Source organism: Sebastes umbrosus, chromosome 8 (genome assembly GCF_015220745.1).
Source record: "Sebastes umbrosus isolate fSebUmb1 chromosome 8, fSebUmb1.pri, whole genome shotgun sequence".
NCBI classification, from domain to species: Eukaryota; Metazoa; Chordata; class Actinopteri; order Perciformes; family Sebastidae; genus Sebastes; species Sebastes umbrosus.
This window is the reverse complement of record NC_051276.1, coordinates 17,048,260-17,073,472: the sequence shown is the minus strand read 5'-3', so window position 1 is coordinate 17,073,472 and position 25,213 is coordinate 17,048,260. Positions and strand designations below refer to the sequence as shown.

General features: G+C 45.1%; 1 protein-coding gene across 3 annotated transcripts in view; it reads left to right on the top strand.

Moving 5' to 3' along the window:
* The first annotated feature begins 1,601 nt into the window (after positions 1–1,601).
* The window catches only part of setbp1 (SET binding protein 1), a 36,919-nt gene continuing 13,307 nt past the window's right edge, over positions 1,602–25,213 (top strand). Inside the window, exons 1-3 of one of the 3 annotated variants that reach the window (XM_037776918.1) lie at positions 1,602–2,047; positions 8,386–8,972; positions 24,052–24,473. In XM_037776918.1, the coding sequence (XP_037632846.1) occupies positions 8,544–8,972; positions 24,052–24,473 (851 nt within the window). In that variant the 5' untranslated portion in view covers positions 1,602–2,047; positions 8,386–8,543. Of the gene's footprint in view, positions 2,382–8,385; positions 8,973–24,051; positions 24,474–25,213 lie in introns of those variants that run through there. The other 2 variants (XM_037776917.1, XM_037776919.1) reach the window with 2 other exon arrangements.

The window sequence follows — 25,213 nt, the reverse complement described above, 5'->3', positions numbered from 1 at the left end:
CAACCATTTCCTATTAAGACAACGGTGATAAACTTTATTTATAGGTTAGCCCACGGGTTTGCAAAAATGTTTCATGTCAAAACTCCCCCGAGGATGTGCAATAAAGCAACATCTGATAAGATTTATGTATTTAGTAATGACTCAGCAGAGGTTTGCATGCTTTGTCTATTGTAGATGAAGAGAGTGGAACCACTGATTATATTCTTTCTCATAATTTAAATCCACTCTCTTTGAACTGGAGGAAAGCTGATCTAGCTGTCGGTGTTTCACAACTATTCATCAGAATGATTTGGAGTAGGAAAGGCCTGTTTTGTGATCATCGGTTTAATCTGTTTTAGGATCCATTTTATGTATTTATGTTTGAAGAATTTGAATCTCCTGTGTGTCCGTTACATTTAGTGTTATGTTAAATTCATATTTTAAGCGTGTTTTGTGAACCTTAATTACTCTCTTCACATATCTCATCTAATTCTGCGTTGTATATTGTATGTTGTATGTTGTATGTTGTAGGTTGTATGTTGTAGCCTATGTGGTGCTGCTATCTTGGCGAGGACACATCTGTAACAGAAACTTTAATCTGAAGTTAAGTGAGGCCCTTGGTTAAATAAAACATTCATTTTTTCCTCATATTTCTGGGAGGTACCTGCGGCTTTACCAAGATGGACCATTGATGTTCAAATGGAGTCTGGTATTCTCTGCTATTAAACTATCATCTGGTCAGTGTGGCAGCAGTGACAAGGTCTAATATATAAGGCAATCAAACATTACATTTTCGTTGTTTCAGACATTTTTTAAACCAAGATTCAATATTAATAAAGCCTATATGCTTCTCTCAAAAAAATATCTATGTTAAAATAATGATTTCAGAGTCACACTCTATATAGCCTATAAAAGTTCAGTATGCAGGCATGTATCTGAATCTGTTGAAACATAAGATAAGATAAGATAAGGTAAGATAAGATATTCCTTTATTAGTCCCGCAGTGGGGAAATTTGCAGTGTACAACAGCAAAGTGGATAGTGCAAAAAACAACATGCATCAGCTAACAATGAAAAAAAAGAGCTAAACAAAGTGTAACAAAATATGAACCATTTAAATAGAAGGAAGTATAAAAATAGGAGCAGTATATACAGTATTGACAATAAACAGACAATTAACAAAATCACTCAGTCCTTAACAGCACTGACTCAGTCAAAACATCAGGCCTCTTGCCAGATGTTTCTTTCACCATTAGTGAGAATAGTGGGGATAGTGCAAAAAACAAGATGCATCAGCTAACACAGTTAAAAAAAATGATCTAAACAAAGTGTAACAAAATATGAACCATTTAAATAATAGGAGCAGTATATACAGTATTGACAATAAACAGACAATTAACAAAATCACTCAGTCCTTAACAGCAGTGACTCAGTCAAAACATCAGGCCTTTTGCCAGATGTTTCTTTCACCCTTTGCATCACACAGTCCCACAGGAGAAGGCCATGGCAATTAAGTGGAAGGTTGCAGTAAAGGAGACTGAGGCTGAGCGTGTTTTTGCTGCCAGGTGGAGGCGATGTCGCTCCTCCTCTCTCCTCTCCTCTGCTCTCTCCTCTCTGCTCTGCTCGGCCACTGAGCTTTCAGTCTGCTGGGTGAGATCATTACCAGACACCAGCTCTCCGGGACCTGACATTCACCGATCGGAAAAGCAGAGAGAGAGAGAGAGAGAGAGAGAAAACCCTGCAAGCAGCGAGAGAAAGCGCACCAAACCCAGCGTCTCCTGCCTCGACTCCTCAGTCTCTGCTGTACTGTGCGGCTCAAAGCGCGGTGACATTTTTCCCGCTGGATTTGGGGCTAGTAGAGTCGGATGCGGGCTTGTTTTGACTGCAGTAATAGTCCTGCTCACCCCCCCTCCTCTCCTACCAACCGAGTAGCGGATTTGCGAGGGATCTCAGCTCGCTGTGCAGCTCCAAGAGTGACCAGAGATCCTGCACCGGAGAGACGCTCTGCAGCTCCGCAGCTCCACCTCCAACAACCTCCAACCACCAGAGCCTCCAAACATCACCTTTCTGTGAGGAATTGGACATAAGCGCATAAGTTTTCCAATTGGATTTTCTTTTTTTTCCCTCCTGTGTGTCTACCTTTGCTTCTGTCATCAGATCGGCTGCAAAATCCTATTTTCTCTTTTTTTTTTTCTTCTTCTTTCCATTGACGCCATTTTTTCCTCGGAGGTTTTTCTGTCAAAAAAGATATAGCTCCATATATCTCCTGGCACCGTTTGACAGCTCCCCGGGAGGCTGTCATCCCATCCGTCGCTTGTGTTAAAATGTGTCTAAATGGATTGTAAATGATCTTGATAAAATATTTACACGTTAGAGCCGAGTGTGAGACAACATTAGACATGGGTAAGTAGCCCACCTGGTTGACTGGACACATTCCACACCTGAATACACCTTTCCTATAAATATGTCTTCATGTTTTTACATTATATATGTGTGTGTCTGCTGTTCATGCCTGCTGTTTTTACATGCCACCTCAGCCTATGTGTTTTTTTTTTTATTTTAATATATATATATGTCTGTGCCATTTTTATTCTTTAATTGACATGAAATATGTGCTTGTAGTCACATGCCAACAAATTCCGACTAAACACACGCACGCGTGCACACTCACGCGCACATTCAGAGAGAGACCACCCCAAACAATGCTGTAGCACTCAGTCTCCATGCATACTGTGTAATACCTTTGTAATTAGGTGGCAGTGAGATAAAACAGCTAATTAGGTCAATGGGGTGAAGTGTCCACTACACTGCTGATCAAGGACCAAGCTCAACCACTGCTGCTAGTTCAAATGTTTTTCCACAGGCGTGGACCTCCTGCATCTCCATAGTCCCATCACATAGCATCATAGTCTGTGTGACATGCAGCCCGCCAGATTGGTTGTTACTCCTTCAGTCCGGTCATATTTAAATGCATCCTATATGGCATTTTTTGAAATGTTTTGTGGTTGGATGGATCTGCGTTGTTCTGGTTGAGTTGTAGAGGCTGGAGAGAGGGACAACTGTCCTCCACATGAATGGTGTCAAGTGCTGTGGAAGTTGCAAGTTGAAGCACACTCAGTATGCAAGAGTAGGAGTGTGTTTCATTCCTGGCTTTGCACTTTTCATTTGCAGCACAAAAAATCCACACATGCCACCGTAGTAGAGTGCAGAGATGCCGGCGTACATACAGATTGCATGTGTAGTGCGGGTTTTGGTGGATGCCAGCGCTGCTCCACTCTGGTTCCATTTATCAGTAGCTGATCACTTTCACGTGGGGGTGCAGAAAAGTGACGACCATGCTGTGACAACCATGCTTTGGCGTGTAGAGAAAGATGAGGGGTGAAAGTGGCAGTACGCCACTGTTATCAGCAGAAACCTTCGTCACAACCTCAGCACCAGAAGATAAATATACAAGCCCATCCGCATGAGTCAGGGAAAGTGTGGAAAAAATGGTCAGGGAATGAAGGTGTGGAAATGAGCACTGGGTTAAAAAAAGAAGAACAAGGGCATGAGAAGAGAAGTGCGTGACTGGATGGAAAGAAATGGGGTTGAGGGATGGATAATAGAGGCGGTTCAGACTCGGAGGGAACCATCGATCTTGTCTTGTTAACAGGTTTGAGGGGAGCTGAAACTCCGGCAGCGTTTTTGCGGCGTAAAAGTATGAAGCAGGCTATTAAACCCCCCTATTAGGTAATGAGATGCCCATGCCACCTTTGAATTAAAGCATGAGAAATCGATTAGGTGTATCCCCTTCTGAGCTGGATACCTCGGGTCGAAGTGGGATCACAGAGAGGGGGGAGGAGGGAATGTGAACGGGATCCAAGGACAAATCTAACTGTTGGCAGGCTCTCTTCACAGAATATCAGCACTGGAGCACCTTTTGGCAGAGCGCACAGAAAAGGGAGGGAGGGAGGGAGAGGTAGGAGGGTGAAGGAAAGAGGTAGCACGGAGGAGAGGGGAGAGAACAGAGGTTTGGGGAGGGGGTGAGGTGAGGGGAGGAAGGAGGAAGACAGTTGGGGAGAAGGGGAGGTGTTTTTTGCTGACAGCCATTTTGTGGCTTCTGCTGCAGTTAAAATGGTTTAACATTCATCTGCTTCTGCGGGGTAGTTAGGTGAGGATGGTTTTAGTGCTACCTGGCATATGGCTCATCCAGAGGAGCGTGTGCATGTGGGACCGCTGCACAGAGCGCCTGCAAGGCCATCATTTTCTATTATGGCTGTCCCACACATGGTACTTTATGATTGTCCTTCTAGCTGCCCTACAGCTGAACACATGCTTGTGGCAATCCAATCTAAGCCGGGGAGAAAAAGGGTTTTATTGTGTATTTCAAATCCAAATAGAAGTTCATAATATCCACTTAAAAAATACGCTCTTTGATGTGGACATGGTAAAAAAAGATGGCTTCCTTCACCTTGCTCTGCTCTGAGGCAGACGACTAATACACTTCCAAAACTCAAACTCGTGCCCACTGGATTTGGAAATATTAGAAGGCCGGGGCCCGTTCCTTTTGATTTGTCGCCAACCAAAGATTGGATCCTACTAGAAAAACATTGGTTTGCGTGATTGCCCCTTCACTAGAGGGCTGGAATAAAAGAGGGAAAAGAGATAAATGAAAATGGCAGACAGACGATGTTCATCAACCCTCCGAGATACTCATCTGCAGCCAGGGATGGCCGAGCGTCTACTACTCTCACATCAAAGGAAAAGGAGGAAAAAACACACTCTTCACCTTGTGCAATCACACGGGCGTTTGGTGTGCTAGTGGAAATGTGTAAATGTGTGTGCGCATCTGTCTGCATGTGTGTATGAGCTATTTGTGAGTCCACCTCAGGCACTGGGCTGCTGGGTATGTAGCCTTAAAAGGTTGTGTTTCTGCTGCCATCTCTGCCTCTCTCTCTCTCTCTCTCTCTCACACACACACACTCAGACTGTGTCTACCTCTGTTTTGTCTGTGCGTCTGTATCATTCACCATCTCCGTTCTGGCCATCTGCACTCCATTATCGATGCTTTATCGTAATTGTTTTCAAAAGGACGAGGCGAAATGCTGGAGGAGCGTCTCATCCGCACAGCCTCTCGCATCCAGCACGGCGGATGACCTTATGCTATTTGAGAGGGAAGCTGGTTAGCGCTGGTAGTTTTTGAGAACATAATAAAGCTATTTATGCAGTGAGTCTGGCCTCTCACAATCACCCTGCTGTCTGAGGCGAGTCGAGGTGCGTATGCGTGTGTGTCAGTGTGTTTATGTGTGTAAGAGAGAGAGAGAGAGGAGACAGTGAGGCTCAGGCGAGGCGAGGGAGGCCCGAGGAGGGGTCAGACTTACATAAACTCTCAGCCTGTCTGCCAGTAACAGAGAACTAACACAGCTTTGGGCAGCGAGCAGCGGGGAGGGAGGAGGAATATGACCCAGCTAAGTGGTTTACACAGTAATGGCCCCGAATGAAGATTGTACTAATGTATGACACCATTTTGTTGTCATACTGGGTTCTAGTTGTCTTAAGAGCACTACCCAAAGTGGATAGGTTTCTTTTTGATCTGTGTGTGTGAATGCAAGTGTGTATGTGTGTGTGATGTTGTGGTTGGCAGCTGTCTCTTTTTCCTGTCATTGTCCTCAGTCACATGACAGTCAGGGTGGCTTTCACACATGCCATGAGGGCGAGTCACCAAGCTGACATTAGGGACTGGGAGGTTCCTGGAGGACCAAACATGGTCATGTGGGCTCTGTACGATCAGCCTGGACTCTCTATCTTTTGGTTATCCCTGTAAAACTTTGAATACTGAAAAGTTACCGAGGGACCACAGTGGTGGTTTTGCATGTTATAGGCCATTAAATGCAAATTGCCTATACTGTACATTACTACCATTTCCCGAAACATACCATACGTTTTTGGACTGATTTTCTAACTTCCAGGCAGCCAGTGGTTTCCATTGGTTTTAATGGGGTATGAAAATCATCTGGTAATCCGTCAAACTGAACATTTAGCCTCCATTGTTTGTGCGTCAGTGTTACTGATTGATGTAACCCTTGTCGTCCTGTGGTTATGCAGCCAGCAGGGGTTGTTTTGAAGGCTTTTTTTAGTGGAAGAGTTGAATTAAGGAGGCTCTTGACATCTGAGATTTTAGACCGCCAAAAAGCATTTCACTCAAATTCTTTGTTGTCTTGGACAGGCAAACAGTAACAGTGTAGAAAACAGAAATCTGGTAGTTTCTTTCATTCAATAGGTTGCAGCCAACTTTTAAATCTCACCTTCGGAAGATCTCCCGAAGGCAGCAACCGGGAATCATTTTCAGAACAGTCCTTCCTCAGAAATGTATTACCATGTGAAAATAATGTGACTATGCCATAAAAACAAAACAGACTAAAGACTCAAGTTCCTTTTCATGCTGCACTTAATGAATGAAAATCAATGACTTCCAGGAAGGGCTGGAAATCAATCTGAAAACTTATTAGCATGCTTTGGAAAATGACTGGCAGTATAAAGTTGGCCGTGTAGTACAAGTGATTTGGAGTTCATAAGCTGAAACATGCAAAACCGCTGTTATGGTCCTTAAAGTCTTTTTCATACTCAACCACCATGGGGCTACCAGAACCTACATCAATAACCCTTATGAGTCAGCTTTGAAAGACTGTGGTTTCAGATTGGCAAACTTTACGGCTAAAGAGAGGGTTTCATAGAAACAAACCTTTTCATTTTCATTTAATCTAGCAAACGCAGAAGAAAAATGACTAACCATTGACTTTGACCTCAGGGTTGGATACTGTTTGTGTGCAGACTTACTGTACACACTGAAATACCGCCGTGGATTATGATTATTCAATCACACTGTAAGCACGGGGCGGCACAGTGTTTAGCACTTTTGCCTCACAGCGAGAAGGTTCTGGGTTTGAACATGCATGGGTTTTCTCTGGGTGCTCAGGTTAGGCTAATTGGCAACTCTAAATTGCCCATGTGTGCCTGACCTGTCCTGGCTGTACCCCACCTCTTGCCCAATGTCAGCTGGGACCCTCTAAAAGGATAAGCGGGTACAGCCGGATGGATGGACTGTAAGCAGGTGCTGTGAGGCCTGTTGGGTATTATGACGGGGATCAGCTGTTAGTACAGTAGCGTGGGCTGGTACAGGAGTGCACACAGAGAAAACACACACACACACACACACCTACACACACACATTGAGAATGCCAAAGAGTGTATTAGCAGGATGTAGGAGGTGGGTAATTCTCAGTATGTGCTGTAAATCTTTTGTGCTCTCGGTTCATTGTAAGTCTGCAGCAGGCAGTAAGCTTTTACTTGAGTCATGTCTGCAGGTAGTGGTCTAGTCTGGGTTCACATCAGTGTAAATAGTGTCAGTCTAAACTCAGTGTGTGAGACGGCATTCCCCACTTCCAGCTCAGTCATGCCTCATGTCATATTGACTGATGGGATTCCCTGGAGCTGTAGTGAGAAGTGTAGTCCAGTGTTTGTTTTGGTTGTTTTCTGTTTATACGCCTGTGTGTAAGTGCATATGTGTGTATGTGTGTGTTGATGCACTGTAAGTATGTAATATATATCTGCGCCGGCATGTGCAACGATCCAAAAAGGAAAACCTGAATCCTGTGAGAAATGGCTACCACAACGTTTTCTCTGGAGAGCAGAAATAGCAGCAGAGGGTGAATAAGTGTACTCGGGAACAACAGCACTGTCATTTGTGTGTGTTTAATGTGCATGGAGTGTATGGAGTTTTTCATGCATGTGTGTGTATCAATGCCATTGCATGCGTGTGTAAAACAGTTCAGACGCTGGTTTTTCCAGACCAGCTCGTAAACCACATCTGGGGAAAGAATTTAGATTCCTTCCCTCCGTCTTTCTCCGCTGCCTTCCCTTCTCCCCATGTGTGATTCCCTCCCTCCTTCCCTGCTCTGGTGAAAAGAAAAAAAAAAAAGTCAGCTTCTTTCATTTTTTCTGTCTTGTGTCCTCAGGCTAACTTCAGCCTGGTTTTAGAGCAGAGAAGAGGAATGTCTTATTTTGCACTGATCACTCTAGTGTCTGCACGGCTCTGCTTCAGATCTGTCGTGGGGGGGATAGAGCGAGAGGCAGGGAGAGGAGATTAGCAAAGAGTGAGTAAAGAAGCGAGCAGGGAGAGAGGAAGGCAAGTGGTAGTGGGTGTCAAAAATGAGTTTGTTTATGCAAGGTACAAAATGCAAATGAGAGCGCTGCAGCATGCCCCCACAGTTCTGTGATGAGCCTTGTGTGTTTGTCTTCCTACATAACAGCAGCTAATGATGTTGATGACAGCAGACAGGCAGACAGAGGTAGCACTGGAATGGAAGCTATGGGGATGACAGTCACCCTTCTTTTCCCTAATCATGTCATTCACCTGCTCTCTCCGCAGACTGTCCCTGGCTTCGCTGTGTTCCTGTGGGACACCCAACCCAACCCCAGTAGCTGATTGACGACAACCAACCGGCCCGACAGACTACTGTTCTCTATCTTCCTATTGGCTGGCGGCCACAGCTTCCCCCATCCTGACTGGCTCTGGCGGGAGCGTGGATGGAGCCAAGGGATCTGGTTGGCTCGGCCCGACCCAAAGAGGCGGAGTTACAGGGAGGCAGGGTGGGGCCAAATGAAGAGGACCAGGAAAGAGCAGGGGCCGTCGGTTTGGCGCGCAGTGACGATGTGATTACCGGTGGCATCAGCGAAGGGGAGGGGCTAGAGGAGCAGGGGGAGGGGCTTCTGGAGGAGCAGGAGTTCTCCATCAAGGAAGCAAGTTTCCAGGAAGGAAGTCTAAAGCTGAAGATTCAGACCACCAAGCGCACCAAGAAGCCCCCCAAGAACCTTGAGAACTACATTTGCCCACCGGAGATCAGGATGACCATCAGACCTCCGGTTGGAGAGGGCAAAGGGGGGCGGCAGGGGCGAGCAGGAAGTGGGGCAGGGCGGGGCCAGAAGGACGAAGAACGAGGACCCCCCAGAAAAAGGGTAAGGCACCATTCCTGGAAGTGCTGCCACTATGTGTGGTTTTAGTAGGTGTGCAGTATGTCATGTACAGTATGTCCTTCATAAGGTTGAGTTTTCACTGAGTGAAAATTTTCTATGTCAACATCTTTGAATTGGCCGCCCCTCTCTCATACGCTCCACCTCTTTCTGTACCTCTCTCTCTCTCTCTCTCTCTCTCTCTCTCGCTCTCAGTAGCTCGTTTCCCTGCTTGGTTACACAGGGTCAAAGTTTGCTGCGTAATTGAAACCAGTCATGGCTAGCTGAGATCACACACACAAGCACACAACATACACACTCACACTCGCATAGGAGCTGAGAATAGGGCTGACATAAGCAAGTGACAGCTGGTGTCTGCTCTCTCCATTTGTGGTCATATACACAGAGACCTTTCCTGTCTCCTCTCCTCTCCTCTGCTTTAATGAAATCAGCTCTTGCGGGTCACGCCCCTTCATCCCCCTCCTCCCTATCACACCCTTTACACACTGCACCGGCGTTTGGTGTGTGTGACACTGTGTACGTACAGGTCCTTGGGGGAATCTGGTGTTTGTAGTGTGTGTTGACCTACACAGTGGCGTGTGTGTCCAAACCTGACAGCCATCTCGGTGTCACTGAGCTCGACAGGCCCAGCAGGAGCGAGGGCGTCATGTTGTCAACACGATGCTGGGCTGCGTTTTGTTCTGTTGTGCTTCAGTCTTGTGGTTTTTACTCAAATTCAAGGGGCTCAAGAGCTAATTGCATTGTCAGATATACTGGATCTCCACTCTCAAGTGTTCAAGAGAGGTCTGATGCAGCCCAAAAGAATAACCGATCAGCATCATCAAGGATCTGTTATTGCCCATGTCTAACCAGTCATATAAACAGAAAATTGTCTAATTTTCTTAAAGATATGAGGTCTCTTAAATGGGGTAATGAAGATAATTAACAAGAGAGAACATATTTCTGCTACACAAAGCTAATTGTTTTTTCAAGTGAACTACTGGATCATTTTAGTTCTCCAGGACTCTAAAAAATGTTAAAGCAAGGCAAAGCCTAGTTGGTTGAACTGGTAAAAACCAGTAGACAGTTGCAACTGGTGACAAGGGGTTGGAAATACATTGCATTGAAAACAGCTGCTCTACATGTTTGTGTTGAATGGAACATTGGTTGAAATCTCCCACCAGATCCGACACCATTGGCTTAAAGTCTGAGCGGTGATTCAATTACAAAATTGTAACCAAATTGGAACGAAAGCACGTGGGTGTTGCTTTGTCATAGAGAGAGGCAGATTTTGACGTCATGCACAGCCACAATTTCAGCTAATTGTCTGTAGGATGTGTTTTTCTCACCACAAAGTAGACTTATGCCTCATTTCCACTGCATGGTTCGGCTTGACTCAGCTCACTTTTGGTACCAGGTCCTTTATGTCTGTTTCGTTTTCCACTGAAGATAGTACCACTACCCCCATCAGTGTAGGCGGGATTCTCAGCTGATTTTCATGAAACTGCCGTGACATCTTCACTACACTTTGTCAATTGTACGGCGTAGTGTATGACGTAGTTTTGAGGGCTGACATTTTTTTTAAATCTGGGTTGAGTGAATAAACAAATCGTGGTCACTATTGACGGTAGCTTGGGTATTTAAAAATGGCAGGTTTGTGCAGGATGTCCTGTGTCACGCTACTGTCGGGTCAGCTTGCTTGGAACATCGACTGAGGTACTAAAAGTACCAGGTACCATCCACAACTTTTGCTAATGGAAAACCAAAAAAGAGCGAGTCGCGTTGAGTAGAGCCGTGCCGTACCATGCAGTGGAAATGCGGCATGAGTAAATGAGTATGTCTGACCTGCCTTCGCCTTTCTGTAGATAAAGTATGAAAAGACATGTTTAACACTAAAATTGTTCAAATCCATGAGTAAGCTGAGCGAGCTGAACCCTGCACTCTGATATTGGGGCAGCCATTCCTAATCCAGCGCCATCGGTCCCCATTTGGAAGCCTGCTGCTGCTGCTACAGTATGATTGACAGAGGTTGTCATAGTGACAGGGGTAGCAAGCTGGTCTCTATTGAGATTTGAGGTTTTGGGGAGGGGAGGGGGAGGATGTGTTGGTGTTGATTCAGATCAGTTTCAACCCTTCATCCTCTACACTCTGTCCCTCAATCACCCCCCCCCACCCCACCCCCTCTTCTCTCTACCCCACCTCCCCCCTACATCCTTTCCCTCCATCCACCCATCACCTGCCACCCCAAGGGTGTAATACAGGCAGGCTCACTGGAGAGGAACGGGTTAAAGAGAGAGGCTGGGCTGCTTTCTGTCTCTCTGTCTCCCTCTCATGTGTGTGTGTGTGTGTGTGTGTGTGTGTGAGGTTAAATACTCTCTTTGTGGTGTGTGTGAGGCTGTGTGTCAGGAGGGGAGGGGAGGCGAGAGGGGGAGCAGATGGACAGCCTCTCTGCTCTCTGCTGTATTGTGTCCACATCTACTCTTTCCCTCTTTATCTTTTATCTGTCCCTCTTTCTCCGTCTTTTCTTCCCTCATGTCTTCCTCTTTTCACTCACTCTTTTTCACCACTCTTTTTTTTCCTCTTCCTCCCTCTTTCACCCTCTGTTGTCTTGTAGCAGATGGCAGCGTGGGGCACTAGCAGCAGCAGCAGCAGCAGCAGCAGCAACAGAGCAGAAGCCAGAGTGTGAGCAGGAGATGGGGAGAGGAGAAGGGGGTTGTGGAAAGAGGAGGAGGAGGAGGAGGAGGAGAAGAGGTGGGGGTCAGGCATATGGAGAGCCTGGTTAAGGGGCCCCCTCAGAGGGAGTGTGTATGTGCGTGTGGTAGTGTGTGGTGAATAGAGAAGGGGGAGAGGTGGGATACAATAGATGCCCATTAAGACAGAGATTTGACTCTAATAGACAGAGAAGGGGACAGACAGACAGACAGACAGACAGATAAGTAGGCAAACATGTAGAATTGTGCAAAGAAAGACATGGAAATAGCGCTTTTTAGCCATTCTTTCTTTTGTAGAATCTGCTGCTCCTCTCCTCTGACTTATAATAACATTTTGTTACTCTTATAGGTAAACTGGCATGTTCCGGCATCAGATAGTAACAAGAAACAGCTCGCAAAAACTGGAATAAAAAGGGGTTTTGTAAATGTTTGCAACTGACTAATTCAACAGCAGTGGCACGGTAGAATTGGTGCTTGTAAGAAAAAGTATGGATTAAACACAATCGATTAGTTGTTTGGTCTATAAAATGTCAATCAGTGTTTCCCAAAGCCCAAAATGACGTCCTCAAATGTCCACAACTCAAAGATATTCAGTTTACTGTCATAGAGGAGTAAAGAAACAAGAAAATATTCACATTTAAGAAGCTGAAATCAGAGAATTTTGACTTTTTTTTCTTAAAAAAAAAGGTACTCAAACCAATTAATCGATTATCTAAATATCTGGCAATTAATTTAACTACATAGTGAACTTTATTTACCCCTCGCCATTTCATTTGAGTGTCCAAATTCTGACTGTAAGATGTATGTAGCATATAACGATGCGAACAAAATGCGACTCTTCAGCTGTCAGTGATGACAGAAAACGACAATTCATAAGTGTCCAAAATCTTAATTTACTGCTCGCTAGAGAGTGAACTACTGAGTGTCCATTATATAGGGCGTAGTGAATGAGTAGAGAACGAGGGACTGATTTCGGACACAGCCACACTGAAGAGAAAAGGATGTAATTTCCCAGTTTTAAAGGGAATCTCAGCTACCTATCATCTTCATAGCAGGCATCTATAACCAGCGAGGTCACTGAGCAGGCGCCTTGTGTCAGGGGACAGACCCACACACACACATAAACGGGATATGATGGGCTCCCCTTCTCTGTCTCCAGCTGACATCACACACATGCTGAACGTCCCCTCACACACGGCTCTTTGTCTGGGCACGCTGTGTGTGTTTGGAAGATGAATGTGTGTGTTCTAACGGATTGGGTCCTGGGTCAACCACTGCATCACTCCTCCAGACACACACATCCCACGCGCACACACACATAGACACACGGTTATCGATCCAATGCCTACACATGGGGGAGCGTATGCAAGCTAAAATGCATCCACGCTCTTTCTCTCTCTCTCTCACACATACACACACACACAAATCATGTTGAGCAGTGATTGCAGTTAGAGAGAGTGTTTTCCTGGTTATCTGTCCAGTTCTCTGGACGTGCCAAATGTGGCTCTTAATCCATTTCACTATCTGTGGGGAGAGATAAGCCAGAGCTTTTCCAGGAGTCCAGGCCAGGCTGTGTGTTGTTGTTGAATGTGTGTGTGTGTGTGTAGTAGTGGGTGCATGCGAAGCCCTGACGCTAGACACACACTTATCTTGTCTTGACAGCCCCTCTGCTTGGTGGTCCCCCTGGCTGTGTGTGAGTGTGTGTGTGTGTGTGTGTGTGTGTGTGTTGCTGCTTGGTGGTCTCCCAGCAGTGTTTGGGATTATTATGTGTTAGTCAAGTGCATTCACAAGGAAATTAATGCTGCCACAGTTGCCACGCCAAGTGTGTGCGCATGCTACGCGCACGCACATGCGTGTGTGTGAAATGGTTAGCCTTTTGATGTGAGCTTTTTTATCCCTGGCTGAGATGGCGGTTGGTGACCTGAGGGACTTGATGAGCTCATAAAATAAAAGTGTGTGTGTGTGTGTGTGTGTGTGTGTGTGTGTGTGTGTGTGTGTGTGTGAAGCGTTGTGCTTACTCACAGAGAGCAATCCTTGACTGAGTGTAAGTGTATGAACATGAAATGATCACCTCTGATATGGCCTGACTGAACTGTTGTATTGAACTTTTTTCTGGTGTGTGTCATTGCGGTGAAAATAACCGGGCTTTTATTTTGGTGTATGTGCGTCCTCAGTGTGCAGTCTTTGAGAGTATGAGCTGGGAATGCTTTAAGGGGCGTTTCCCTGTGGTCGATGGGGGATGGGACATGTGTATGTTTGTGTGTGTGTGTGTGTGTGTGTGTGCGTGCTTGCATGCTGGGGAGGGGTGAGTGATTTAGCACCGCTGAAACACCAGCTGTCCATCTGTGTCTGACCCCCATACACACCCTGTACACACTTGAAACACACACCGACACCCACACTGACACACACACACACACATCTCCTCACATCTAACCTCTGATCTGCTCTTGAGTATCTCTCAAACCTGAAGAAAGTCCAGACAAAACACAATCTGTTCATCTGTCTTCCTCACACCAAACCCACACACACATATACACACACACACAAACACACACTACATTACACTAAGCAAGATTGCTCCCTAATCAGCTCTGCAGTAGTGCTGCTAGTGCTGCTGCTGCTGCTGCTGCTGCAGTGTATCCACAATGAATGACTCTGCAAGGTCACTCCTAGTGAGCACACGCACACATGCACACACACTCGGACACACACAGTCACACAAAGAAACGCTGGAGGCTGGCAGAAGAAGAGATGAACTTTGACCTCGCTGGACATTCAAAAGTCGAGGTGATAGCTGGACAGTTGTGTAAGCCTCCGTGTCTGTGTGTGTGTCTCCATGTGTGTGTGTGTGTGCCGTATTGTTTGTTTGTGCGAGTGGGTCAGGGTTGAGACAACTGGAGTCTGGCCTTTGCTTTCTTACCCTCAGGGCTGGATTTGGTGTCTATGTGTGTGTGTTTGTGCTGACCATTTGGTTGGAACTGTAGCTAATTTCTCAATCAGACACACACATACCATCTTCTCAATCTGTCCCAAAGGTCAAGCCCTTTTCATTCACTATTGTGCCCGGTCCCAGTGGGTTGCTGTTCCTCTTCAGGCAGATGCAGGCAGAATATAATAGCCTAGTCTAGCTCAAGTCACATTTTAATGAAGATCTGAAGCAGCGACTTGCACTTAAAGAAATATCTCAGTCGGGGAGCAGCTACCATTGAACATGAAGGCATCAGGATGCTTTACAACGATAAGTAGTCATTCTTAAGGTTATGCAAAATGGACTTTGTGTAGTAAAAAGAACATTGTCACCCTCCAACTATAAAGAAAACGACAATAAGGAAAGCTTAAACCCAATGAGTTTGACATAGCAACATCAATGTAAGTGAAGACTTTATAGAAAAACACATGTACAGCCCTGAATCTGTGTTTTGGACAGCGGTTGACTATGACTCACACGAACTGTGGGATTATGTGGAGGGCGGCCATGTTTGATGTCCTCTGCGGTCACGGATGATGTTGAGTCACAGCATCATGTGTTCCTGGTGGCCGCTTTGTTAGTGTGGCTCCATCATGCCTCTGCCTTTGTGGTTAGTCAGTGTGTGTGTGTGTGTGTGTGTGTGTATTCGAGGAGGAGTGTATTCTGTGGTTTTGAGAGGAGGTCCAGCAGGGATTGAGGGTGATGTTCGGTGCAAGGGAGGGGAGAGAAGGGGATGATTGGAGTCAAAGGAAAGGAGAAGCAGGCGCAGAGTATTGACTTTCACTGTGTCTCACTTGAAGCGTAAGTGTGTTTGTCAGTGAAATCTGATGGCCCCATCAGCTGTCTGGGACGTGCCTGTCAGAAGGGGTGTGTGTGTGTGTGTGTGTGTGTGTGTGTGTGTCTGAAAGCAAGAGAGATGACAGTGAAGAGGTGGTGTCCAATACTCCTCTTACAAAAATATTTTTTCAGGTTATCACTGTCATTTATATATTCACAGCTTTATTGGCATGACTGATGTTTACAATCGGGCTGTAAATCGATTAAAATATTATTTTTTATTTGTCAAAATGTACCTTAAAGGGAGAGTATGTAATACTCTTATCAACATGGGCATATATATATATAAATATATATTAAATTATATTAATTAAAACACAAAACAATGACAAATATTGTCCAGAAACCCTCACAGGTACTACATTTAGCATAAATAATATGCTCAAATCATAACATGGCAAACTGTAGCCCAACAGGCAACAACAGCTGTCAGTGTGTCAGTGTGCTGACTTGACTATGACTTGCCCCAAACTGCATGTGATTATCATAAAGTGGGCATGTCTGTAAAGGGGAAACTTGTGAGTACCCATAGAACCCCTTTTCATTCATATATCTTGAGGTCAGAGGTCAAGGGACACCTTTGAAAATGGCCATGCCAGTTTTTCCTCACCAAAATTTAGAATATGTTTGGAGCATTATCTAGCCTCCTTTGCGACAAGCTAGTATGACATGGTTGATTCCTTAGGTTTAATAGTTTCATATGATACCAGTATCTTCACTCTAGCTTTAAAACTGAGCCCGCTACAACCTAAAAATCGTAAATTGCGTTAATGCGTTAAAGAAATTTGTGGCGTAAAAACACATTTTTTAAAAACATGTTAACATTTTTGATTTATTGGCTTGAAAGCATACTTTATTCAGACACAATCACCGCTATGTGATATCAAACATTTTTGTAATCATACAATTAAAAAGCCTCTAAGCCAGGGCTTTCCCGACACCGTGTGCTTGTGTGTGTCATTCTGCCCAGTTCTCTGCTGCTTTGTACCGGGCTTTGTAAAATAATCCATCTGTAGTTCTGCTGTTTATTTATGCTCGTTGTCTCTTAAGTATGGATGCGGACATGAATAAATGATATAAATGTGTCGGTCTGTCCTTCTGTCTGTCCCTTGGGGCGGCTCAGACTAAACAAACAGCTGTGTTTATGAAGCAGGGAAGAGCCACAAGGGTCTTCTGTTTAGTGGTCCATTTCAACACACACACACATGCTCACATGCACACACATATACACTCCCGAATGCCCTGTGCTCCTCATCTTTTATATGCCCTGCTCGGTTGCGTTTTTGCCCCGCTCTCTCTCTCTCGCTGCCCCCTCTGCTCAGCGCAATACTCACTCGCTCGCTCTCAGACCGAGAGGAATGCCACTCCGTGTGACCTCTCACCTACAACAAGGAGGGGTGCCGGTTTAGACAAGGGAGCGAGGGGGCAGCTGCAGTCATGTGCCCGGGCCTGGCTGGAAGGAAACAACATGGACACATACACACATAGCCAGGTTATTAGCTTAAAATACACACACTCTAATTCTAACATAGTTTTGTTTTGTATGCACCGATGCAGCTCTCGATATGATGCGCTGCTTCTCTCGCCTCTCTTTGTGACTGTCTGAGAAAGTGTAGGATGCTATGCTTTGGTCTGTGTGTGTGTGTGTGTGTATGTGTGTGTGTGAAAGAGCGAGTGGAGTGCAGCCTCATACAAAGGCGTTATTGTTGGTGCGAGGGGGCCTGAGGGGAGGCGGGCAGTCTGATTGGTTAAGACTATTGTGTCTCACTTTGCCCATTCTCCCTGTCACTGCGGATGTCATAAAGTGGCTCTCTAACTCTCTCTCTCTCTCTCCTGCACGCTGGGGATCATCTGAGGACTTGAGATATTCACAGAAATATGTAGACAAAGCAATGAAAGTGTTACTTTACAAGCTTTAAAGTTGAAGTGCAGACTCGAGTCATTCTTCCAGAAAGTAGTTTGTCTGTTTGTAAGCATCATTTGATGGAAAACGATTTGCTCTTTAATAGTGCTGCAAATAATTGTTATTGTCATTATTGATTACGATCTGTTGATTAATATTAGGATTATAAAATGAATTGTTCAGGCTATAAAATGTCAGAAAATAGTGAAAATGTCCTAAAGCTGAAGGTAACATCTTCAAATGTTTTTTTTGTCCAACCAGCAGTCCAAAGATACTCATTCTTAATTGATATCAAATTGAGAAAAGCATAAATCTTCAAGTTTGTAAAGCTAGATAAATGACTGAAACGATTATAAAAATTGTTGACTCTCTGCTGTACACTATCTGATATAGCCAAAAAAACTGTAAAATACAAAACAAAAGCTAATTCAACTTAATTTTTTTGATGATTGATTCATCGATTAGTTTCAGCAGCACAATCCAGTGTAACTATGTGTTTCCTTTGCTTTGCTTTGCCATATCAGAAAATAAACAAGAGCTACCACAATTAATCGATTAGTTGTTAACTATTAAATTAATCGCCAACTATTTTGATAATCACTTAATCAGTTTGATTCATTTTTTAAGAAAAAAAAAAGGCAAAATTGTCTGATTCCAGCTTATAAATGTGAATATTTTCCGCTTTCTTTACTCCTCTATGACAGTAAACTGAATATCTTTGAGTTGTGGACAAAACAAAACATTTGAGGACGTCATCTTGGGCTTTGGGAAACACTGATTTTCATATTTCACAATTTTCTGACATTTTATAAAACAAACAACTAATCAATTAATCGAGAAAAATAATCGACAGATTAATCGACAGTGAAAATAACTGTTAGTTGCAGCCCTAATTTTGATGTTTAAATTTGTAGTATAATAGAGCATCATATGACAATGGAGAAACCATTACTTAAGTGTTCATCTCCCAAGTATGTACAGAAACATATGTGACTGATGTGCATTATTTTTCTAATAACAAATCAGCGAGTGAGGCTTCGCCGTTACAGACCACTGTTTGCCAAAGAGGAAGTGTTTAATCTCTGCACAGCTTCTGTCTTGAATTACCCATCATTCCACACAGGAAGCCATCCCTTAGGATTTAGAGCAGCTCATTGGCTGTTAATTGTTTCCTGTTGTACAGAAGTGGGACGATCGGGTCATATGGTGCACAGAGCACTGTGAACAACACGTTCCTTTGGTTTGGTCCTGTCTGTTGTGCATGTGTATGTAGATGTGTATAATTGACTTATATATGCATTGATTAAACAGTGTTTTGTCTATTCATGGCGCACTCTAACCTTTATTACACTTGTTCTTATACTTCTCAGTAGAGACAGAGAGACAGTGTGTGTGTGGCCAGTCTCTATGCTTGAGTATATTTCTTTGTGCTGAGCATGTGCGCTGACTGAAATGTATAATGCTGTCACTGGAGGTTCGGCCACGTCCATGAAAGGAACAATTGGTACATAATCGCTGTAATAATCGCTATGAAAAAACTCTCCTAATGTGGTTCTTAGCGCTATTCACAAGCAGGACACACATATGCCTGCACACACACGCCATTAATGCTAATAGCGGGGATTAGATGTATACTTTGTGTAGCATGTAAATGTGTCTGTCATTACTGAGCGGGTGAAAACCTCCAATTGCGCCGTAATAACATGCTTCGGTTCAGCCAATCACAGGCTTTTGTTCAGATTGAGTCATCTACGTCTGAGCGTGTCTGAAGAGAGTGTGACAAGGAGACTCTCGGGTGTTTCGCTGCTATCTTTAGGAGCACTCCAATCTGAAGGATTACTGCTGTGGACGCAGGAGGGAACATTTTGCTTGGGACCTACTGCTGTGCATTAAATCTGGCTTCTGCCTTACAGTTACAGCGTCTAGGACAAATGTACTGTAGATCGAATGCTTGATCGTGCCCAGCAGGGAGAGTACATAACAGCATGTAGGAAAGAAAGTGCTGCAGAAAAAGTTGTCTGGCTCGAATAGTCAAGCCTTCTTTTTGTTAAACCGTAGCTGTAGGCTGAACACATAGTTGTGGAATTGCAGCATTAGTCCAAGAGTGGAAGTTTTGAATGGAGCCCAATTTCCAAACTTTCCCACCCAACTTTCCCAGAAGATGCTTTGGCTGGCACGGATGCCACCAGATCTGAGATATAGTGGCTGAGGCGGCACACGCTGAGTGAAAATGGACACACATGCACACATTTTTAGGCAGCGGGCCTGATCCCAGTGATCCACAAACTGTCCCACCTTGACACCCCCTCATCTTTCCTCCCCCCTTCTCCTCCCTCTTTTCTCTCCCCTGCTGTGGGTCTCCTCAGGCGCATGAATGGAAGTCTTTATTCCCGGGAGAACTGGTGGGAAGAACGAGAGAACGAGAAACAGGGTGGGGGGGTGACAGAGGGAGGGGGGGAGGTCTGTGAGAGTGGCCACAAGATCAACACAGTGCCTCTTTTCTCCTCCATCGCTTTTCCCTCCTTTTCTCTGCACCCCCCTCCCTCCCTCCCTCTCCTTCTACCCCGTTTTAAGTGCTGTGGACACAAAGCCGTGTTAGTATTCATGGTGTTTGTTTGCAGAGGAGCTGTGTGTGTCTCTCTCTCTCTGTGTGTGTGTGTGTGTGTGTGTGTGTGTGTGTGCAGAGCTGTCAGAAACACAGATCACAGCGAAGCAGCGCTCTGAATGGAGCTGGGGAGACGGGGGTGTGGGGGGGTAGTTCCCACAGGGGAGAATGGTCAGCTCCAGAAAAGAGAAAAGAAGAAGAAAAGGAGGGATGTGATAAGGGGGGGGGGGGCAGTGCACGAGGCCACAGGGGCAGAGGGAGACAGCATGGTGTCAAAGCCAAGGAGAGAGTGTGTGTGACAAGGAGAGAGACAGAGAGAGAGAGAGAGAGAGAGAGAGAGAGAGAGATGGAGGGAAAAAGAGCGGATCATATCAATCATAAGGTTTCGGAGGGAACTAGTTGTTAACGGGTCTAGGCACCTCTCTTCTTGTTTTTCTGCTGGTCCTCTTCTTCCCTCCCTCTCCGCCGCTCTCATTCTTTCAGTAACCCCCTCCCTCCCTCTCTCTCTCTCTCTCTCTCTCCCTCTGTCTCTCTGTGCCTCTCTCTCCCTCTCTCTCTCTCTCTCTCCCTCCCTCTGTCTCTCTGTGCCTCTCTCTCTCTCTCTTTCTCTTTGTGTGTCTGTCTGGACAGCTGCCCAGTTCCATACACAGGGAAAAATGAAACACTCTAACCACCGGGCGTGCAGCCAAATAAAAGGCTGCGAAAAACTATTTGAAGGGCAGCGTGTTTGTGTGTGTGTGTGTGTGTGTCTGTGTGTGCGTGCATGGAGTTTGTGTGTATGTTTGCTGGTGTATATGTGTGTGCTGGGTTGTGAGATTTGGGTGTGCCTGTTTAGGGTGTTCTTTCCCAGTATAATGGTGCAGCCAGGGTGCTCCGTGTGCGTCTATGTGTGTGTGTGTGTGTGTGTGTGTGAGGGAGAAGTTCCACTCAGTTTATTCAACAGTGGAAAACGAGAGGCTGCAGGAGAGGAAAGGACAGGAGGGGCCGTCGCATACCTCCCCTCACGTCAAGCTGGAGGAGAGAGCAGTTCAACATTTTACATCCAGATCTCCATTTACAAGATTCAGACACACACACACACACACGAATTTGTCAGTAAATATATGCTGACTCATTTGCAGAGTGCCTTTCAGTGGGGTGATTGCAGCACTTAGTCACATATTATCCCTGACCTTATCTGATGGTTACATCACCAGTGGAATGGAATGTGCAGCTCCGTATCTGCCAGCGTTCGGGACGGTGCTGGGGAGCTTTTGTGTGACTGACTGAGACCAGTCCATGTTGTTACAGTGCTGACCCAGAGGAAGACATCCTAGAAATGGTTGTTGACCTAGCTGTGGAGTATGACCCTTAACCCCTGAACACAGCCCCGGGAGCCTCGAGGAAGGGAGAGTGCATCAGACGGGTTCAGGACTAAACACGCCTCGGGTCTGTTTTGTGCTGGCCTTTCTCCTTATCTAAATTTGACCAGAAGGGACTTGTAGAAGAAGGACAGTGTGGAAAAGGTTGAAGCCTCACAGCTCTTTTGCTTGTGGGCTGCTCCAGGGTCAGAGTCCATGGCTAGTGCTGATTCTCCTGACCGCTGCCCCCTGCTGCAGGCCACCAGTAGCACAGTCCCTATCCACACAGCACATGACAAGAGCAGGGCAGTGTGTGTGTGTACAACAGAGAAATATCCAAGTACAACAATGTTTTCTGTGGCATTGGTGAAGCCATGCAGAGACTTATGAGTTTTTTTTGTATGACAAGGACAACACCTCCAATGCAGGGATAAAAGGACAATGCAAAAAATAGAAAAAAAAAGCGCACCGCACATATTAAAATGTTGAGTAATTATCACATGACAACCTGTCAAGTTGTGAGGTTGACCCTGTCTGACTCTGGAGACGACAAGGAGAATAAGGACACGCCGTGTTGACTACAACAACCACAGGAGTACCTCGATCCATATGACCACTATTTATATCTGCTTGTGTGAATATTAGACAGTGAGTGTGTTTTCCCTTGAAAAGAGAGGAGGAGAGAGGGAGGTAGAGGGAGGTAGAGGGGCGGAAACTAAGAACAAAAAGCTGAACTGGTGCCAATAACCCAACCACAACCTTAAAGGGGGGTGGAGGTGAGCTCCCTTATTCCTGTTTTTGCACTCCTCCTATCTAGGAAAGGTGTCCATGCCTCCTCTCTTTATCATCTCTCTGTGGTGGCTTTGTGGTTAGTTTATGTGTGCTTGTCAATGTGTATGTGCGTGTGTGTGCGTGTGTGTGTCTCACTCTAACCACCTCAATCTCCCCGTCTGTCTCTTCTTCTGTGCCCTCCTTTAACCTGAAGCAGCAGGTATTCTAGGACAGGTTAAATGAGAAAGCACGTGTGTATCAAGTGTCTGTCATCTTATCCCTCTATGGACACACAGCATCTCCTCTCCAGTGTCACCATGCACACTCACACCTATACACACACACACACACACACACACACACACACACACATACATCTCAGAACTGAAAGGATACCATAGCAGTGAGATAAATGAGAGTGTGCATGTGAGCACATGCATTTTCTGGCATGGTTAATCATTTACGCTGCTCAGTGTTTGCTTGCGTGTGTGCAGTATGTGTTTTCATCCATGTGCTGAGCGTTCACGTGTGTTTTTTATTTTGCGCCTGATGAGTGCGTGCAGCTTGCATCTGTCCGATAAACAGCTTCTGTAGCCATTGTGGAAGTACAAAATTAGTGTAACTGCCTGACCACTGATGGGACAGCAGAGAGAGAAAGAGGAAGAAAGAATGATAGAGAAAAGGACAGAGGAGATCGAAAGTGGCTGATGAAATGAAGGCAGAACAGGACATTGGCAGGGTAAAAGACAGAGGAGATGAAGCGCTTGTTCTCGCACATATGTGCGCTGTGATAAGAACTACATACATTATATGTTTCATCACTGTGTGTGTTTATGTATGAGCAAAGAGCAAGAGCTAATCATCTGGCAAGGTGCCGATCCATCTCGACTATAATTGGTTGCCTAACTGTGTTCATACATTAGCATTTTGCGCTACTATGTGTGAAGCCAGGATTTCATAAAGCCTTTGAAATGTGTACATCATCTACTGTACGCATGTGTGAGCGTGAGTGTGTGTGTGCGTGTGTGTGTGTGTGTGCGGCTGTGTGTATATGCTGAGAGGCAGGCCTGTGGTTAGGTTACATCTCCCTGCAGCGCAGCAGAACAGTGTCTTGTTGCGTCATACTGAGTCTGTTAATAACAGGCTAAACCACAAAGGCCATCCGCTGCTCTATTTCTCATCTTCCAGCAGTACACTGATTATGCAGCAGGGATGTATTAAGCACGGTTATGTTGTCTAACACAGAATATCAAGCTTTTACATTTTCAGTTTTACATGGACAATTGTAAAGTGAGCAAAGGGTGACTTCAAATTTGAGGCCCTTCAGTGGGAAAGATTTAGATGAATTGTGCTATAGTTTCAGGACACACAGTATATTGTACAAGCAGTTCAGGGGTTTGTCAGTAAGTTACAGTTGTGAACAGTACAGGAGATTTGTCAGCAAAATAAAGATAATATATAGTATTCTGGGTCTGGGGCAGTCTGGGACGCGGCTGAGCTTGGCTACTGTGTTTAATACTGTGTGCAGTCAGACACCCCCAACTCCATCCCCCCCAGCTCTCACAGCATGCTACATCCTTGCCACAGGAATTTAATTGCTCTGTAAACAAGCCCTTTGTTTTGTTGCACACTGTTTGCTCATGCACACAAGATGTATTAAAAGCTTCAGTCCTGCCGTGAAAAGACAATAGTGTCATATCAGAGCACAACACTGATTTGATATGTGCTGACGAAAAGAAACTGAATGCAGAACTGGATGCTGTGTGACATTATCTATTATCTCTGCGGAGATAGGCTGATGTTTTGAAGACAGGAAATAGAGAAGTCGTAGTTTTATGATAGCATCATTATATCGTTTGTCTATCCCCGCAGCTATATAAAGCTGTATTGTGATTGCAGTTTGTGTGTATTAACCTTATCTTTGTTTCTTTTTTCTGTCGTCCCCAGACGTACGAGCGCCAGTTCAGAATGCCTGAGCAGAGAGAGGGAGGCCTGCTGCAACTACTGGGAGATCACACTCCGCCCAAACACCAGCTTCGCAGCTCCCTCCCTCCTGCACACACACACTCACACACGCAGCAAACACAACACGCCCTCACGCAACAATTCCAACACGCTCATGCACATCAACACCAAATCAGTCCAGACTGGATCACGTCTACAGCACCTTCCGCATCCCCGGCCAATCCTGCACATCCTGAGCCAGCCAGAGAACTGGCAGGAGCCGGTGGGAGCGCTTTGCTTGATCCGACCCAACCTTTCTCACGAACGGCGACACAGAGCCCCTCACCTCAGAGATCTCTGACTCCAGACCTGCAGTTGCCAGTGGTTACAGATGCCAGTATTCTCAACCTGACCTCGCTCAGCAGGTATGATTCATTGTCTTGTGTGGTGGATGTTATCATGAGCCAAACAAACAAAAATACTGTACACTATGCACCGGGGATCGGAGAAAGTCGATATAATGCTGTATTGTGACATTATGTGTAGCAATATTATATATATGGATGTCATGATATCAGAAATTTAGTAGTGGACACCAATACCAGTGAAATTCCACAATTCTCTGTGCCCACTTTGATACCAGTGTAAAAAACTAAAACAAAACAATAAACACTTTGAGCTAGTGTTAGTAAGTAACCGGTCATAATTCCCTCTGCTCTATATTCTGTATTTTATATTGCTGTAAAACATCTGTATTTATTCAGGTTTCTCGCCAAAAACAAAACTGAAACATTATAATTTACCTTTTTAACACAAATTTTTACTGAATAGAGCGCATCATAATGAAATTCGATGTAACCGTTTACTAGCTTTCCTTCTGACAATTTCAACACAGATTTGTGGTTCACAATATAGCAGGGGAAAAAATGTGTCATGCGTCAACTGTACTGCCTGGACACGTCGATAGTGAGTTAACTGCGTCACGTTTTTCGAATTTTGGCCTCACCTTGGTATCGGTTATTCGATACCAAGTATCGGTTCTTGTCACATCCCTAATTACATATTTTCAGGACAGTGATTCATTTTTATCAGACAGCCTCATTTGCTACAATAATGAAAATTGAAAGTGAGATGAAGTGCAAACATCTCATTTGATAAAACAGAC